Source organism: Haliotis rufescens, unplaced genomic scaffold (genome assembly GCF_023055435.1).
Source record: "Haliotis rufescens isolate VD_foot unplaced genomic scaffold, xgHalRufe1.0.p SCAF_4, whole genome shotgun sequence".
Classification (NCBI taxonomy): domain Eukaryota; kingdom Metazoa; phylum Mollusca; class Gastropoda; order Lepetellida; family Haliotidae; genus Haliotis; species Haliotis rufescens.
The window spans coordinates 51457258-51474505 of NW_025964112.1; the positions used below are offsets into that span (position 1 = coordinate 51457258).

At 39.7% G+C, this 17248-nt stretch overlaps 2 protein-coding genes and 1 long non-coding RNA gene across 25 annotated transcripts in view; 2 read left to right on the forward strand and 1 right to left on the reverse strand.

The window, feature by feature from the left end:
• The first annotated feature begins 125 nt into the window (after positions 1–125).
• Positions 126–9755, forward strand: LOC124150898 (glucose-6-phosphatase 2-like). 3 transcript variants are annotated; one of them, XM_046523091.2, is made up of 8 exons: positions 126–264; positions 1265–1334; positions 1935–2092; positions 3718–3827; positions 5256–5340; positions 5651–5769; positions 7980–8222; positions 9084–9755. In XM_046523091.2, exons 2-8 carry the CDS (start codon positions 1266–1268, stop codon positions 9341–9343), a joined length of 1044 nt encoding a protein of 347 aa, XP_046379047.2. In that variant the 5' UTR covers positions 126–264; position 1265; the 3' UTR covers positions 9344–9755. The 3 variants fall into 3 exon arrangements, with proteins under 3 accessions (XP_046379047.2, XP_046379063.2, XP_048238077.1); XM_046523107.2 differs by having other exon boundaries at positions 141–250; XM_048382120.1 differs by lacking the exon at positions 126–264 and having other exon boundaries at positions 273–1334.
• LOC125372366 lies at positions 5778–7973 on the forward strand. 2 transcript variants are annotated; one of them, XR_007218095.1, is made up of 3 exons: positions 5778–5981; positions 6042–6071; positions 6252–7973. It is a non-coding gene; the product is annotated as an uncharacterized LOC125372366 (long non-coding RNA). The 2 variants fall into 2 exon arrangements; XR_007218096.1 differs by having other exon boundaries at positions 5778–6071; positions 6252–6741; positions 6832–6842.
• A 1470-nt stretch (positions 9756–11225) lies between the features above and the next one.
• LOC124150819 (bromodomain adjacent to zinc finger domain protein 2B-like) overlaps positions 11226–17248 on the reverse strand; it is a 113459-nt gene continuing 107436 nt past the window's right edge. For all 20 annotated transcript variants that reach the window (XM_046522921.2, XM_046522982.2, XM_046522937.2 and 17 more), the window contains 2 exons: positions 16861–17004; positions 11226–16107 (listed from right to left, as the gene is read on the reverse strand). In XM_046522921.2, coding sequence (XP_046378877.2) covers positions 15951–16107; positions 16861–17004 — 301 coding nt within the window. In that variant the 3' untranslated portion in view covers positions 11226–15950. The remainder of the gene's footprint in view (positions 16108–16860; positions 17005–17248) is intronic.

Consider the following 17248-nt stretch of genomic DNA (forward strand, 5'->3'; position numbering starts at 1 on the left):
GTCATGTTGATATTATGTCCGAAAACAGTCGAATAATTCATAGTTCAAACTAACCCTCCGGAATTAAACGATATGAGCCGAATCTCACCGGATATCTTCCAAGGCCAGTAACTCTAATCTCACGTCGTTGACGAATGTTGCAAACGTGTTTACACCAGCCGGTGTGACATATATGTAGGCCTACAGATATCACTGGTTCTTTCTTCACATTAAGGCCTTGCTGTTATCCCTACAGTCCCTACAGAAAACGGTGCAAATACTGAGGTTGATGACATTTCTCCATGTTTTAAACCAGCAGCTACCTATTCAACATATGAATGAGTAATGCGTTTAGACCATATGTCATATGGTGCCTCGTATTGTTTAGCAGCAATAATCTGCATCATGATGAAATGAGACTACTTCATATGGGTCTATAATGTAAGAGGAATGGCATTTTATTGGTTGATAAAATTGTCACCAAATCCTGTGCTACCTTTTTTCATTCAACCTACATTTATTTTTAAAGGCTATTGAAACATGTTTCATAATCATGATAATGGTGGTGTGGGTGGATGAGGGCTGGGATGGGTAGCTCGGGTAGTCGGGTCGGGTGAGTAGGACCTGGGTACCCACGGGACTACCAGGGCCCATTGGTAGTCATGTGATATATTGTTCAATGTCAGAAAATATCTAGAACTCTATGGTTAAACCATATGTGACAAATGTTTACATTTCTCTCTGACTATGCCTACATTCCTCATTACCAGTCCACTAGAGTTATTCTATGTCTATATGCCGTATTTGACATAATAAGGGCTCAGGGCACTCTCAAAATTAGAAATAGGGGACTCTTATTAGAATATTATTTTGGTGAAAAAAGCAGAGTTGAACGATAAATTTCAGGGTTTATGCAGACAGCCTCAAATGTTTATGTACGACAGGTATATCTTTCCAGAATTTAATTGCCCATAATTAAGGGTGCATATAACACACTGGTGCGTATTATACACGAATAAATAAGTCTTGTGTACATTGATCAATCGGAAGGGGTGCTAATTGGGATTGTTCACTAGCCAGTATATTAGCAAATATCGCAGTGGGCGCTCATTATGTCGGATACGGTAAACAAAACTGTTATGGTCACTGTCAAAACATTGTTATGGTAACCTACGCAACCAGTATGAGTCTGACTGGTGAGAATGACGAACAAGCAATGCCACAATAGTATATATCCCATATGGTCACCTCCATAATATATATTATATACCCTGTGATGTTTCAGAATGGCAGTGATGGAGGATGTACATGTTATGGGGGTTACAATCATCACACAGCTACAACACTGGTTCCAGGTAGGACATTGACTCACCACACGTGCAGACTACATCCAGGCAGGTTTTATTAGTATTTTACAGATTGATCCTAAAAATCAGGAATTTTGGGAAAATAATTCCAGTTCAAATCATTTTGTTTTAAAGCTAAGACAGATAATCCTTATTCATCACATTGTTATTGTAGTGTAAACTTTGGACCCAGGATAAATATTACCTATGTAAACTTTTACGTGCGCTTCAGTGACTTTGCCCAAGCACGCTAAAATATGGTTCTGTGGTGGGAACTGAAAATCCACATCTGTAAGAGGCAACCCTGACTGGTAAATAGGTTGTGATGTAATGCAAAATAGTTTGATATAATATAGATAAGATTCAAATGACTTTAATAAGACCTTGATAAGAAAGGTTTGGCCGAAAACGATTATTTGTTCATCTCTTGATACTGGGACAGTGAAAGGGTGAGGGAACTTGAGGATTAGACCTAGTCGTTCATGCCTTGCGGGATGAGAGCAAGCCAGATCGAAACTAGTCACTGATAACAGAGATTACTCTTGGGTGTTAGCCCCACACGTTTCGTCTCTGGTGGTTGTTCAGAGAATGTGTCATTGTTTCCTTCAGAACCAGAGTGAGTTTATGCTGTTCCTCTCTCACGTTGGCGATCCTCACAATGCGTTCCTCATCTACTTCCCCTTGGCTTACTTCCTCCGTCAGTCCGTGGGCAGGAGAGTCGTGTGGGTGGCGGCCATCGCTGAGTGGCTGAATGCAGTCTTCAAACTGTGAGTTAAATTAGTTCATTCAGGCTGTCACAATACTGTTGTGAGTGAGTGAGTGAGTGAGTATGGTTTTACACTGCTCTTTGCATTATTCCAGCAATTTCAGCACGTGGGACACAAGAAATGATCTTTACACATTGTTGGTTGATTGGTTTGTTGTTTAACGCCGCAACCAGCAATATTCCAGCTATATGACGGCGGTCTGTAAATAATCAAGTCTGGACTAGACAATCCAGTGATTGACATCATGCGCATCGATCCGCGAAATTAAAATAAATGACATGCATCAACCAAGTCAGCGAGCCTGACCACCTGATCCCGTTAGTCGCCTTTTACGACAAGCATAGTCCCCTTTTACGGCAAGCATGGGTTGCTGAAGACTCACACATTGTAACCATGTGGGGAATTGAACCTGGGTTTTCAACATGATGAGTGGTAAGGGTGAAATGATACAGCAAGGTCATGATACAATACATTGCACGATATGCATATTTACGTCAAATCTCATGGAAACGTCTTCACAATGAATATTTCAGAGCAGGTTCAAAAGGAAAAGCTAGCTGTAGACACATGTTCGTAGCGGCTATTTCTAGTAGTGAACTTGAAATGCCAGTTACAACACATTTTGCTATATCTTGCTGACAAAAACACCAAGGGTCATTAAATGAGTAGTACGTAATTTCTTTCAGCAAGTGCACGTCTTGTATCGATACAGAAAAAAATGTATCATGTATCATATCGTCACATGAAAACTCACGATGCACCGGTATATCGTTTTTAACCCCTAATGAGTGGACACCTTAATTATGTTAATCACAAGGATACCCGACACTGTCACCATGTCCAACAACAGAACAGATTGTTTGACTGTAGGACTTTTGCTTGTCTAGTTCTAGAAGGACCAGAACTAATATATAAACAGGATAGGCGTATCGTGTATCAAGGTGTACAAAAGCAATGGAATGATACATCCATACATCCATGAATCATAGGACCACTAGAGTTTGGTTGCCTTAATATTTCCAAAACATTTTGAATATACATATAAAACGCTTTATTCGGCCATTAAAAAGACCTTGGTTCCAGATTCGATTCCTGACATGGGTACAATGTGTGAAGCCCATTTCTGGTGTCCCCCGCCGTGATATTGCTGGAATATTGCTAAAAGCAGCGTAAAACCATACTCACTCACTCCTAGTGTAATTACAGACCCACTGATCCACCTGTCTCCAAAAGTGTTGGCCATCCAGAGTGTGTGGTTTGACACCGCTTTCAGCAATATTCCAGCAATATCACAGCAATCGACAACCATGCGGGGAATCGAACCTGGGCCTTTGGCGGGACAAGGAAATCCTTTAACCACTTGGCGACCCTGCCGTCCGGGCCATCAAGAAAAAAATTTGGGTCATGTGAAGGTTTTGAGTAGACCACATTATGATCCACAGATTTATTCTGATTTCATACACCACAATTTAAGAACAATTATCATGATTGAATACCACGAGTCTCATAGGGAACTTCATCTTGTTTGCCATCTTCACTATTAGTTTAACTGATGTATCTGTCGGATACAACAGGTGCTTTTTGGCTCTGCATCCTCTGTAAGCTGCTGTTTGTATCACCTGTAGAATACTTCATGGCGAGCGTCCATATTGGTGGGTGCAGGAGTCCACAGCCTACACCAACGCCACCAGGCCCCAACTGCAGCAGTTTAGACTGACCTGTGAAACAGGACCAGGTAGGTAACTAACTAGGTTGACATGTGAAACAGGACCAGGTGGGTAACTAACTAGGTTGACATGTGAAACAGGACCAGGTGGGTAACTAACTAGGTTGACATGTGAAACAGGACCAGGTGGGTAACTAACTAGGTTGACATGTGAAACAGGACCAGGTAGGTAACTAACTAGGTTGACATGTGAAACAGGACCAGGTAGGTAACTAACTAGGTTGACATGTGAAACAGGACCAGGTCGGTTGACATGTGAAACAGGACCAGGTACAGGATGAGGTAGGTTGACATGTGAAACAGGACCAGGTCGGTTGACATGTGAAACAGGACACGGTCGGTTGACATGACATTAAATATTGTATACCAAAAATGGTTCATGGCAGCATTTAGCACATTCCATAATCTTCTAATATGGCCATATCAACATTCTCAGTTTTTAATAAGGATACCTCCAAAAAATAGTAAAGGGAATTAGACATGATTTTGGGAAAGTTGTGCTTTCAAATTATAACAGTCTTAAATTATCAGAAATACAAAGTATTAAAGATTTCTTGCCCCTTCCTATATTCTATTATACCACTCAGAGACATTGAACACGTTCTTATGTGGTTTAGAAGTGGTGTTAGATGTATGAAAGATATTTTTACAAATACTGGGCACTTGAAAACATTTGCAAATCTAAAAAGAGACTTTAAATTGAAAGGAACATATCTACCATATCTTTTAAGGATTGACTGTGTATTTTTTTTGGTTCATTGAGGTATGAATCGAAAAACCGATGTGCAAACAGTATGAATCCGCGTCAATTCTTAACTTAGATTAGATATTGCTATCCTGTCCACTCCTCTGCACCCTTCTTCTTTTCTGGTGCACAGCCCCTATCCCATCCACCTCACTATTGTGTCGGGGGCACGGGTGGCCCAGTTGTCTAAGGCGCCGCGATTCGCTGTGCAGAGTTGCATCCCTTGGGCACGCCAGAAACCTATGATTGTGGGTTTAAAAACCCGGTTCGCCCCGATTATGTTTCTAGGTTTGTCAGCTCCATACCCGTGCTCGTGGGTTTCACCAAAGTGATAAACGTCTGAGACCTGCATCACTTCGGGCTTTCCTCCCACATTAAGCTGACACGCCGTGATATAACTGTAATACTGTTAAAAGCGGCGTTAAACACAACTCACTCACTCACTCACTCATTATTGTGTCATTCACTATAGAAAGAAATTCTTACTATCCCAGTAACCCTTAACCACGTGGGTATGTAAGGGAATATGTGAATCATGGCTTCTCAATTGTCAGTAAAGGTGGTAAAAAAACAAATAGGACAACAAAAAGCTGATTATCTTGACATGTGAAACATGAGCAGGTAGGTTACCGGTAGGCTGATATGTGAAACATCAGTACTATTCTTCTATTCTATAACATCTTCAATTCCAGGCAGCCCATCCGGTCATGCCATGGTGACATCAGCGGTTCTCTATATTCTTGTGTCTGACTACCTGTTTCACAGCAAAGTCAAAAGGTAACCATGGTAACTCTAGTACACCTTTATGTTAATAAAACTGTTGCTGCAGAAAATTTTGCTTTACAGTTCACATAAACAGACTAAAATATACCTGCAAGATTGGTATTTGCCTGTAACATGCTTATTGTTTTTAGATTTTTCTTGGACACAAAAGATAAGCTATCATGACTTGGCTGATTCCTTTTAAAGAACATGTGTGAATCATTAGTACAAACTGTTTTCAGTGACGCAAATTGTTCTGTAAAAGGGCAATACATTTATTTTTTAAATTTTGTTTATCCTAAATAAGAATCTGATTGCTTTTCAGTGTATTGATGCGCATATTCTCATGGACACTGTTTTGTGTTGTGATGCTGGCTGTCAACCTATCCCGATGTTATATTGCAACACACTTCCCTCACCAGGTGGTAGCAGGGGTCATTGTAGGTCAGTTGGTCATCAATTGGTAGCTTTTGGGGGAAGGTTTAGGTCACCAGGTGGTAATAGGGGCACAAATAGGCAAACAATTGGTAGTAAGGGTCATTATAGGTTACCAGGTGGTGGTAGAGGTCATTGTTGGTCTACAGGTGGTGGTAGAGGTCATTGTTGGTCTCCGGGTGGTGGTAGAGGTCATTGTTGGTCTCCAGGTGGTGGTAGAGGTCATTTAAGGTTGCCAAGTGTTGGTAGAGGTCATTGTTGGTAACCAAGTGGTGGTAGAGGTCATTGTTGGTCTCCAGGTGGTGGTAGAGGTCATTGTTGGTCTCCAGGTGGTGGTAGAGGTCATTTAAGGTTGCTAAGTGTTGGTAGAGGTCATTGTTGGTAACCAAGTGGTGGTATAGGTCATTGTTGGTAACCAAGTGGTGGTAGAGGTCATTGTTGGTAACCAGGTGGTGGTAGAGGTCATTGTAGGTCTCCAGGTGGTGGTAGAGGTCATTTAAGGTTGCCAAGTGTTGGTAGAGGTCATTGTTGGTAACCAAGTGGTGGTAGAGGTCATTGTTGGTAACCAAGTGGTGGTAGAGGTCATTGTTGGTCTCCAGGTGGTGGTAGAGGTCATTGTTGGTCTCCAGGTGGTGGTAGAGGTCATTGTTGGTCTCCAGGTGGTGGTAGAGGTCATTTAAGGTTGCCAAGTGTTGGTAGAGGTCATTGTTGGTAACCAAGTGGTGGTAGAGGTCATTGTTGGTCTCCAGGTGGTGGTAGAGGTCATTGTTGGTCTCCAGGTGGTGGTAGAGGTCATTTAAGGTTGCCAAGTGTTGGTAGAGGTCATTGTTGGTAACCAAGTGGTGGTAGAGGTCATTGTTGGTCTCCAGGTGGTGGTAGAGGTCATTGTTGGTCTCCAGGTGGTGGTAGAGGTCATTTAAGGTTGCCAAGTGTTGGTAGAGGTCATTGTTGGTAACCAAGTGGTGGTAGAGGTCATTGTTGGTAACCAAGTGTTGGTAGAGGTCATTGTTGGTAACCAAGTGGTGGTAGAGGTCATTGTTGGTAACCAGGTGGTGGTAGAGGTCATTGTAGGTCTCCAGGTGGTGGTAGAGGTCATTTAAGGTTGCCAAGTGGTGGTAGAGGTCATTGTTGGTAACCAAGTGGTGGTAGAGGTCATTGTTGGTAACCAGGTGGTGGTAGAGGTCATTGTAGGTCTCCAGGTGGTGGTAGAGGTCATTATAGGTCCCCAGGTGGTGGTAGAGGTCATTGTAGGCCCCTGGGTGGTGGTAGAGGTCATTTAAGGTTGCCAAGTGGTGGTATAGGTCATTGTTGGTAACCAGGTGGTGGAAGAGGTCATTGTAGGTCTCCAGGTGGTGGTAGAGGTCATTGTTGGTAATCAGGTGGTGGTAGAGGTCATTGTAGGTCACCAGGTGGTGGTAGAGGTCATTATAGGTCACCAGGAGCTGGTAGAGGTCATTGTAGGCCCCCAGGGACTGGTAGAGGTCATTATAGTCACCAAATGATAGTAGGGGTAGTTGTAGGTCACCATGGGACAGGAAGGAGTCATGGTTGGTCACTAGGTCTCTCGATAATAATCTGGATCAGTGCAGGTCATCATGGGGTTGGAAGGGTTCATTGTATGTCACAGTTACCAGGTTGTAGCAGAGTTCAGTAACTTATAGTATCTAGAGGTTCCTATAGCTCAGTCAGTGACTGGTGGCTGGGAGGGGTCATTGGAGGTCGGGAGGTCACCATGTAGTAGCAGGCATCAATGGTAACAGCACTGTGTGCAGTATCTTGAACCACAATCATGTACAGTAAACTACGTTTATAATGAACACGCTTATAAGAAACTGATGGATATATTGAATTTATTTATCCCATCCATGTGCTGTATATATGCTGTATATATGGAGGATGTGGGACATATCAACCGAGTCTTAGTTAGTCTGTAGTTAGTTAAATGCATCATTTAACTAACTCCGGTTTAACAAACTAAAATGAGTGATCCCCTTAATTTGTTATCACCGCAGTTTACTGTAGTTTGTAGTTCTCAAAGTACAGAAATAATAGTAGACCATTTTACTCTCTGGTAAATGCCATAAACATAGATTGTAGTAACCTACTTGACTTTGGAAATTTGCAACTTTGCATTATTTATGCCATAATAAAAGGGGAAACAAGACTATGCAGCCATTTCAAAGAACAAAAAACCCTGAATACTTCATCACGTTTTCCAGGTGTTGCGATTGGTCAGATCTTCAACAGCTTCTCTACGGAGACCTTGACCTTCAAGCACTATCTAGCTGCTGCCGGGATCTTCATAACAACGACCCTGATGACCTTTGGAGCGATCCAGGCTGTAGGCCTCGATGCCATGTGGTCAGTCAGCAAGGCCCAGCAATGGTGTGCACGAGCCGAGTGGGTCTATTTGGATACCACGCTCTTCTACAGCGTCACAAGAGATGCATCAAGTCTCTTTGGTAGGACTGAGGAATCTTTGTTTCTTTTGTGTATGTTCAGATGAATTTTGGTGAATTCTACTCAAAAGAATTGACTATGACTAGGCATCATTGTTTTCTATTAGATGATGGCAGCCCCCCCAAATGTATATACGTAATAAACGCCCAGGGCGCTCTCAAAATTAGAAATAGGGGGCTCTTATTAGAATATTATTTTGGTGAATAGTTGAAAGATAGATTTCGTGGTTTATGCTGACAGCCTGAAATGTTTATGTACAACAGATATACTTTTCCAGAATTTAATTGCCCATAAATACGTGTGCATATAACACACATATGCGTATAAAACCGACTAAATAAGTCTTGTGTACATTGATCAATCAGAAGGGATGCAAACTGGGCTTGTTCACTAGCCAATATATCAGCAAATATCGCCATGGGCGCTTATTACGACGAATACGGTATTTAGTCATTGTAGATTGATGTTAGAAAGATGGAAGATTGTTATTGTGTAGAACTATGTACACCATGGGTTATTTAAATGGCATTGACATTATTGAATGTTACTAAGGCATAAAAAATAAAAGAATTGGTTCTCAGGCCATGGCTTTTGAAAATATAGGGCGGGCAATATTCCTATGATATTTCTTTTTTGTTATGATATTGGCCTTGATATTTTTGTATTAATAAAACAAAATCACCCATAGCTAGGGGAGAAACTGTGTAAACAGCTGAGTTCTCTAAAATGGTAGCTGTCTAAAACCTGCATCACTTTAGACTTATATTCCATAAGAAGCTGTCACTCCTTGATATAACTGAAATAATGTTCAAAGCAGCGAACCCAACTCACTCACTCACACACTCGTGTCATGTTTGTTTCAGGTCTTGGCATCGCCCTGTTCGTGCTGCCACAGGTCAACCAAGCCGGTCATGCCATGGCGAACCGCCTCGTCCACATCTCTATCTCCCTGATAGCGTCCCGGGTCATTGACTCGTACAAGCTGCCTCACTCGCCAATCACCCTCTTCTATCTATTGGCCTTTTGCAAGTTTGTGCTACTCTTTATATTCATTATTAACATTGTCCCGAGAATTAATTTGTTTTCTAACAATTCCAAACAAGATGAGAAGAAAATGAGCTGACTAGAGGCATGTACTTGTCCAGATTTATAATCTTAGATCAACATCAACAGCTGCAGGTTCATCTCACTGGTCATCGTTCTTCTTTTGATGGCACCAGTGATGTCAGATTTGATTTCTGGGTCCACAGGTTTTTTGTATTTTTGTGAACAATCATTCATTGTTTCCATGTTTGTTGAACTTTGTTCTTGTGTAACAGTCCATCTGGTGGTGATTAGCAGCCCCTTGAAACAGGAATGCTTTAAGGTTTTGTTGGATTTTGACTGCCACTGCTGGTTATTTTTCTAATGTCTACTGGGGGCACAGATGGCCCAGTTGTCTAAGGCACCGCAATTCACTGTTCAGAGTTGCATCCCTTGGACACACCAGAAACCTATGGTTGTTGGTTCAAATATGGTTCACCCCGATTATGTTTCTAGGTTTGTCAGCACCATACCCGTGCTTGTGGGTTTCACCGAAGTGGTAAACGTCTAATACCTGCATCACTTCAGGCTTTCGTCCCACATTAAGCTGACACACCGTGATATAACTGGAATACTGTTAAAAGTGGCGTTAAACCCAACTCACAAAGGTTATTGACATTAGATATTATTCTTCCATGGACTTCTTCCGAATAGCACTGGGAATTCTTTTTGCACATACCATGAAAAGGTCAAGATTGTGAGATAAAAAATACCATGGTTACACTTTCTCAAAAACAATATAATGCAATTTTAATAATCATTGTACTTGGTATATACCGCCTCTATGAGGAGCCAAGCTTTGAGAAGGTATTGGTCCAGATAAGTTAAAGGTCAAGGTCAGCATTAGGGTTTTTGTAAAACATGATTATATCATTGTCACTTTCAGAGGCATGCACAGGGATGTAACTTTATACTTGCATGTACCGTTTCAAATCTTACCTTATGAAATATTCGTGCCATGTTATTACAGGTCAAGGTCATCTTTGAGGTTATTGTGAAACATGGTTGTATCGCCATTTCTTGCCAGTTACTGTTTGCACTTTAACGCAATTATGGACTTGGTACTTGAAGAAGCTGTCTTGATTAAGGCCAAGATCTGGAAGTAATGCTTTTGCACTGGAAACATATGCTGCAATTTGATGACTTAAGCTTTGAGGAAATGGTGCTTCTGTTTTTGCAAATACTTAAAAACACCTCCAGTTCATTTTTTTTTTAATGGATGAATGTTTGAGTTGCCATGTAACCATGTAATGATGCTGTTTTTAAGAAGTAAATATCAGTTATGAATTGAATGGTGTTTTTTATGTGCAATATTTAAGGTGCAAGTCATATATAATAAATACACAAAGTAATAGTTCAAGATTATGAACAATGACTGCTGGGTTGGTATATAGTGAGACTATATTTGTAATTTCAAGTTGTCTGTTTTGGAGGCTTGTGTCCTGTACAAGATAAACACAGGAAGGAGATGTTATTGTTATAGCACGCCCTTTGGCATGTTACTGATGTATTCAGGTCTTTAGACATTTGAAATAAATCATTGAAAACCAATTTGTGTTTAATTCATTTCAATTCAATGGTTACACCCCTGAAAAGAATGATCCACAGTGCTCAATTCTTTTCATAATTTTTAGGTTTGTTTGTTGTTTATATTTAGCAATATTCCAGCTATATGATGGCGGTCCGTAAATAATTGAGTCTGGACCAGACAATCCAGTGATTGGGATCGATGACATGCATCAACCAAGTCAGCGAGACTGACCACCTGATTCCGTTAGTCGCCTCTTACGACAAGCATAGTCACCTTTTACGATTGTGCGTGCGGCGTAAAACAAAAAACAAACAAACAAACAATGGCAAGAATCTATGTTCATAATATCAATCCCAACTTTACTTCCTGTCCACACAAAACCAAAAATCTGTTCTCTTTCACAAATTGTTTTATTGGATACATTCTCATGATGACGTTGATCACCTGTGCATGATATCTGTGTATGCTGACCTCCGATGAAGGTGTAATGGCTGAAGACTCACAAGCTATAACAAATGTCACAATATGCTCCAACATGCAACTCACTTATCATTGAGACAAACACCTCTAGTCTTCGGATTAGTATTCCACGTAATTCAACACAAAAATCATAATTTGGAAATTCAAAATTAAAAGTATTGAAACAAACATCTCTGGATTGAAAGCTGTAACATTCACGGCTCCAATTAGAATCTATTCACATTATTGAGACCCTAAACCTTTCACATTCTTGTCAGATCTGTGGGTTCATCTACATGGACATGCCCGTTGGGAAGTTAGTTGCGCGATCATGATATGAATGTTTTTTGAAGATGCAATGTACATAGCCGTCTACCAAAGAGTGATAACAATAAATATACATGGTACGTACAAAACAATAAATAGCTACCATCATACATGGTTCTAACACCGCTTAATGAAATGGAAAATGCAACATTCAACACATTCAGTGTTTGATAGCGGAAATGAGCTAATTATTTGACAGCATGAACATTTTCTTTGAAAATATCACATCTAAATTACCCAGGGTACATCATACTACTCAAAAACAAGTTAAGGCCCGCCCAATTTCACATTACTGTACTATAGTTAGCATAGCAGGACAGATTAATTATAGTGTTATAGAATCGGATGGTATTAAGCATATTTAGTAGTATATAATAATTAATGTAACTGAATTTTCTTTTAACAGATAATTGATAGATCATATAATAATTTTAAATTAAATTAACATTTAGCATTTTTAAAACAGTTTCAGTTCTTTGGAGAAGTTCATAATGTGTGATATATGAAGGGAATGATTAAACAGCATCGAAATGTGTCAAAGGCTGGAACATTATGAAAAATGTTATCCTTAAAGGACTGAAGGTTATCAACGACTGAACTCAACACTTGATTCTGTACGACCTGTGACCCCAGGAAACAGCTATACATATTGGTCCTTCCACAAGTAGTCGGATGATTAGGGTTCATCACCTCACATGCATCATCAACCAGTCCTTCATCAGTCACCCATGAATACACTGGTCCACTGCAGTGGAGTCGCTATTTATAACAACCAAATCCACCATTGCCTGATTCCAGTGGTGGAGGCTACGAGTACACGACCAATTACCCCTCAGCTGACATCACACAAACGTTTCTTACTTCACAACAGGGGCACCGTGTGCCCTAGCACTGTAGTATCTGTTCCCTATACTGGTTCAGCCAATGCTAGAGTTCGCGCAAAGTTATAAAGTAGTTATAAAAGACCTCATTTCATAAGCTTAGGCACACTTTTTAAATTTTATGTTTTACAGAATTATTCCAGCTTTTCCACACAAGGTCAGCAGAAATAAAAGTAAAAATAAATAGCGATGTCAATCATTTATTTATTTATATAAAAGTCATTCTGCCGTGGAGTTAACACTGCAGCTGGCTTCTAGAATCACTGATAGTGATGTAGACAAAATTTAAACATAACGTTTTATGTTGTATAAGAGGGTCTATATTACTAGCGAGAGACATAATAAAATATATTGTTTTAAGTTTAATTGAATTCTTTTCCAGTTGTTTTTCAGTAGGGGTGGCGGGACCGTGAAACGAAAAGTAGAAAATGAGTGGCCTTACTAAAATAGACACATACTGCTACAGGACATATCTGTTGTGTGTAATTACAGGTGAAGGAGGAACGTTGTGTATAGAAATCCACTGATGATGATGATGATGATGATGATGCATGTGGGGCATCTGTAGTTTCCGAGAATCCTGTTAATAATTCATAAATAGTGTTAGACTTAACCAACACAAAAATACTGTTCTTTCAAAGAAAGGACCTGCTTGGCTTACTTCATTGTCTATATTTTATAATTACCTAATTACCTAAATCATCACCAATACCATCACTTAACCCTTTAAAGTTAAACTTTCCATTCATAGTTAACCAACAATTAATTTAGATAATTAAATAATATCAACATACATATGTTCATTAAGGGTCTTAAGCCCTTAGATATTGCAGTTGTTGTAATCAGAATATTTACGGTAATAAATATATTTCTTGGCTATTTCCTTTGAATCATAGTGGATCCCTGACTGATTGACAAATCGGAACCTGCACAGGAGTTGCCTCCCTTACATAGATTCGCTGCAACTAAACATATTTCAAAATTTAGGCTGAAACGAAAAGACAAGGTGATGTAAGTTCCGAAAATGCCTCAAAAGCACTTTGCTATGTTTTACAGTGCCCGTGCATGACATCTTTAAAGCTGACACACGAAAACAATGGTCATAAAAAGATCATACAAGCCCAAGCGCAACGCTAAAGTTGTAAGAAGAAATTCCCAAAACAGGCTCACCTTCAATTATGTCCATGTTTCCATAAAAACTACAAAACTACCTCATCAGTTACAGATACCGTTTCATCATCAGGTTGATATGTTTGCAAAGATTTGTGGAGGTAAATTCAAGAGCTCTTGAATAACAAATCCCACTGTCTGCTGAACGTCTATGGAAATGACAGAAATTATGACAATAATCTCTATCTAGCAAAAGGCACAGCTTCAACACTAGGTTGATATGTGTGAAAACTTTGAGGTATGCTCCGTAAATCAAATTGTTACAAACATACATCCTGAATACTCAGATAAATATATAATACTTAAATGTCTTGTACAATGCATGAAACTTTCACTTCAGCCTAAATTTAAAAATACTTTCATAAATCACAACAATAATAGTGTTTGAAAGACATCTATACACTTACTTTGTCCTCGACAAACACGCTGAATCATTCCTACAGGGAATTAAGGATCTACGGAAGCAACTGAAATGTTCTACGTTACAGCTAGGAAACAATAATGCCCAGACTAAAGACTGTTCTGTGATGAATATTTTATATCAAACAAAACATAAATAACATTTTGACAAGAAATAACATTTCAATGACACAAGTGGAGCTACGAGCTTATAAAAACCACTAAACATTCTTGTAAAATATTGTAACATTTTTTTTGTAATTGCAGACAAAAATACTATGAAGATTTAAAGATAAACAATATAAAAAGTCTTTTGTAAGTATTGATAATTACAACAGTATTTACATCATATGATAGCAATGACACACTAGATGAAATTACTGACCGACAATGTGTAAAGGCAATTAAGCTGACAGATTGGTTATTTGGTGGCATATTATTAACAACTGCAGGCCCGTTCTGCTGGCGACAAACTCAGTATTATTGGGTTATTAACAGTAATTTGTGAGTCCACTTTAATATTTATTTGATCACTGTATTGGTCTCCTTTTGATCCAACTTGCCAATATTTGAGCCAAGTTGGTGGCGCTATCAATCAATATTGCTTTATTGACCCTCTCATATACATACAACTTATTATGACATTATTCATACTTAATACTACCCAAACATTAAGGTTCACCAAAAGCACTTTTTATAAAAGGCCAAATGAAGACATTGCCTACCTCGATGAACCTACAAACCAAGTTTGGACACAATCACTGTATTTCACTGATCACTGAACATGCATTTGCATCTGGTATTTTCATCTTAGCTAAAATAATTTGTGGTAATTTCTCATCTACACAGGAAAATAGCTGCACATATTAGTATAAAGCTCTATTGCTCCCAAAAAGATTGTTGCTATGGAAACCATAACAATAATGCCGTGGCAACGGGCCCAATGGCACCAGTCACACACCTTGAAACAATTTATTTATAACTTGAAGCTTAACATTGTTTAATGAATAATACATGTGATTTTAAAGAAAACTTGATTCCTCCATGTAGTATATGTATCCTACAATAGGATCGGAGCCAAGCATCTCAAGACAAATGTGAAACTGAAGCTAACTTACCTTTCCACTTTCAGCAGAGAGGAGAGTTCTATACAGCAGTACTTTATATAAATGCATTTGTAAAAGACCATATGGTGATGATGACTAGCCAATAGGCATGTTTGATTACGTAGGTACTGTTTCGTCACTTCCATCTGAAGCTCGCACTCCCTTCTTAAAACAACTCATCAATACCAATTTCATAAATAGCACAAAAGGATTTCTAATTGAGCACATAAGTGTTATTGGACAACTACTCTTGGTGAATACTTTATTCCAACATTAAACTTGCCCCACAAGTAAAGCACTTGTACAAGCCCCGTACTCGTAATCCCATCTAAAACTGTGAAGTTGTGTCACAATTCGATCAATACTATGCACAATATTGCATTTTTATTGAAATAAATAATCACCATATTTGAAACAATGAAACACATAGAAATTCAAATTGATTATGGTACCATTGCTTTGTGGAGTTTCAACATTTTGCTCATGTCACATAGTGAATGAAACAAATGACACCTCGGGTTCTTGGTGTCGAAACAATGAGCACATATAGTCATGTAAACATATCCCTGAAAACAAAGAACACATCATGGCATGGTGACGAGAGTATCCATGGCAATGAATCTCCCCGACAACAGTCACCATGGCAACAAGGTCCAGTGAGTATTCCCTATTGCTGAACACTGGGATCTGATTGGCTGGCTGCTGTTTTTGTGGTTGGTCCAATGAAATACACTGGGTAGGTGTCAGCAACTGTCAATCCAGTTGCCATGACGACTAGCTGTCTTCTCCGAAGAGTTCCTTGAAGCGTTTTTCTAAAAATTTCTTCATCGTGTGTCCTGCTTGGCCAACTTCGGAGTCATCCTCATTATAAGTTTCACAATTGTCAAACACAGTTCGCCCATCAGCTGCGAACTCGTGGCGTGACTTGTAACTGGAAAATAAATGAAAGGCATTGGAGGAACCGGAAGATAAATTATGAGCATTATTAGAATAGGAAAATAAATGACATGCAATACTCATCTTCCTGAGGTAAGGGAGTTAACTGACTATAAAAGTCCAGTTTCAACCCTTGCTGAACTAGGCTGGAATTAAGGGGTTTTATTTTGGCTGGAATAACAAGTCTATGCATAGTCCAATCAAAATCGCATAACAAAATCAACATCTGGTTCGTAAACTGCTGTGCAGCTTTCGGTCGATTGCAGGATTTCCCTGATCTTTTCATCTTTTTAACCAAATGATTTGATGCACTTCGCAAAGTAAGACCTGTTCTATTACTATATAGATCTTGATTATCGATCAGATCGTCTTCACAGGGCAACACCATTTTATTTGAAGCAAATGCAAGTGATATGAGAGGTGGAATCTGATTGGTCAATAGAAGGGACATAACTGGAATAGCTACTTATCTCATTAGTGAAAACCACAAGCCCAGGTATGCTCCAACAAACCAAGGGTAACAAGCAGTTTGAAACCATGATCAGCAGATCCTGGCACAACAGATGAGATGCAACCATGAGTTGCCTCCCTTTGCTGGATGGTCAGCGCCAACCATTGCATGTTGATTTGCCTGGGGCTTGCACCACATTAAACAATCCTCTCACAAAAAATTCACCTCTCATGATAGAAAAATACGAAACTACTGTTAACTGTGGTATAAAGTAGATGGTTCAATGCACAGACTTACAGGTTGTCCCTGAGTTTGGTCCTCATGGTGGCAAAGTCCATGGGGTGTTTGATGTATTTTTTATAGGATGGGAACTTCTTGACGTTGACAGGCTGGAGGAAAGGCCATCCACAGTTGTGCTTCTCCATCTCTGCCAGGAGCTTCCTGGAAAACACAAGGAACAACATGACACCTTCAGGATGTACTAGCTAAACACTGGGGTAATTACATGACATCATGTATGAACTGTGCTCATTTCTAATCTTTGAATTGCCAGCCAGTACTAAACAAGAGTGAGTGAGTGAGTGAGTGAGTGAGTGAGTGAGTGAGTGAGTGAGTGAGTGAGTGGGTGGGTGGGTGGGTGGGTGGGTGAGTGAGTGAGTGAGTGAGTGAGAGTGAGAGTGAGAGT

What these genes read in the sequence shown, in the direction of transcription:
- LOC124150898 (XM_046523091.2), top strand. Translation starts at nt 1,266, where the DNA reads ATGGCAGTGATGGAGGATGTACATGTTATGGGGGTTACAATCATCACA. An exon ending in CTGAATGCAGTCTTCAAACT is followed by an intron (nt 2,093 to 3,717) that starts GTGAGTTAAATT and finishes TATCACCTGTAG; the next exon opens with AATACTTCATGGCGAGCGTC. An exon ending in AGATGCATCAAGTCTCTTTG is followed by an intron (nt 8,223 to 9,083) that starts GTAGGACTGAGG and finishes TGTTTGTTTCAG; the next exon opens with GTCTTGGCATCGCCCTGTTC.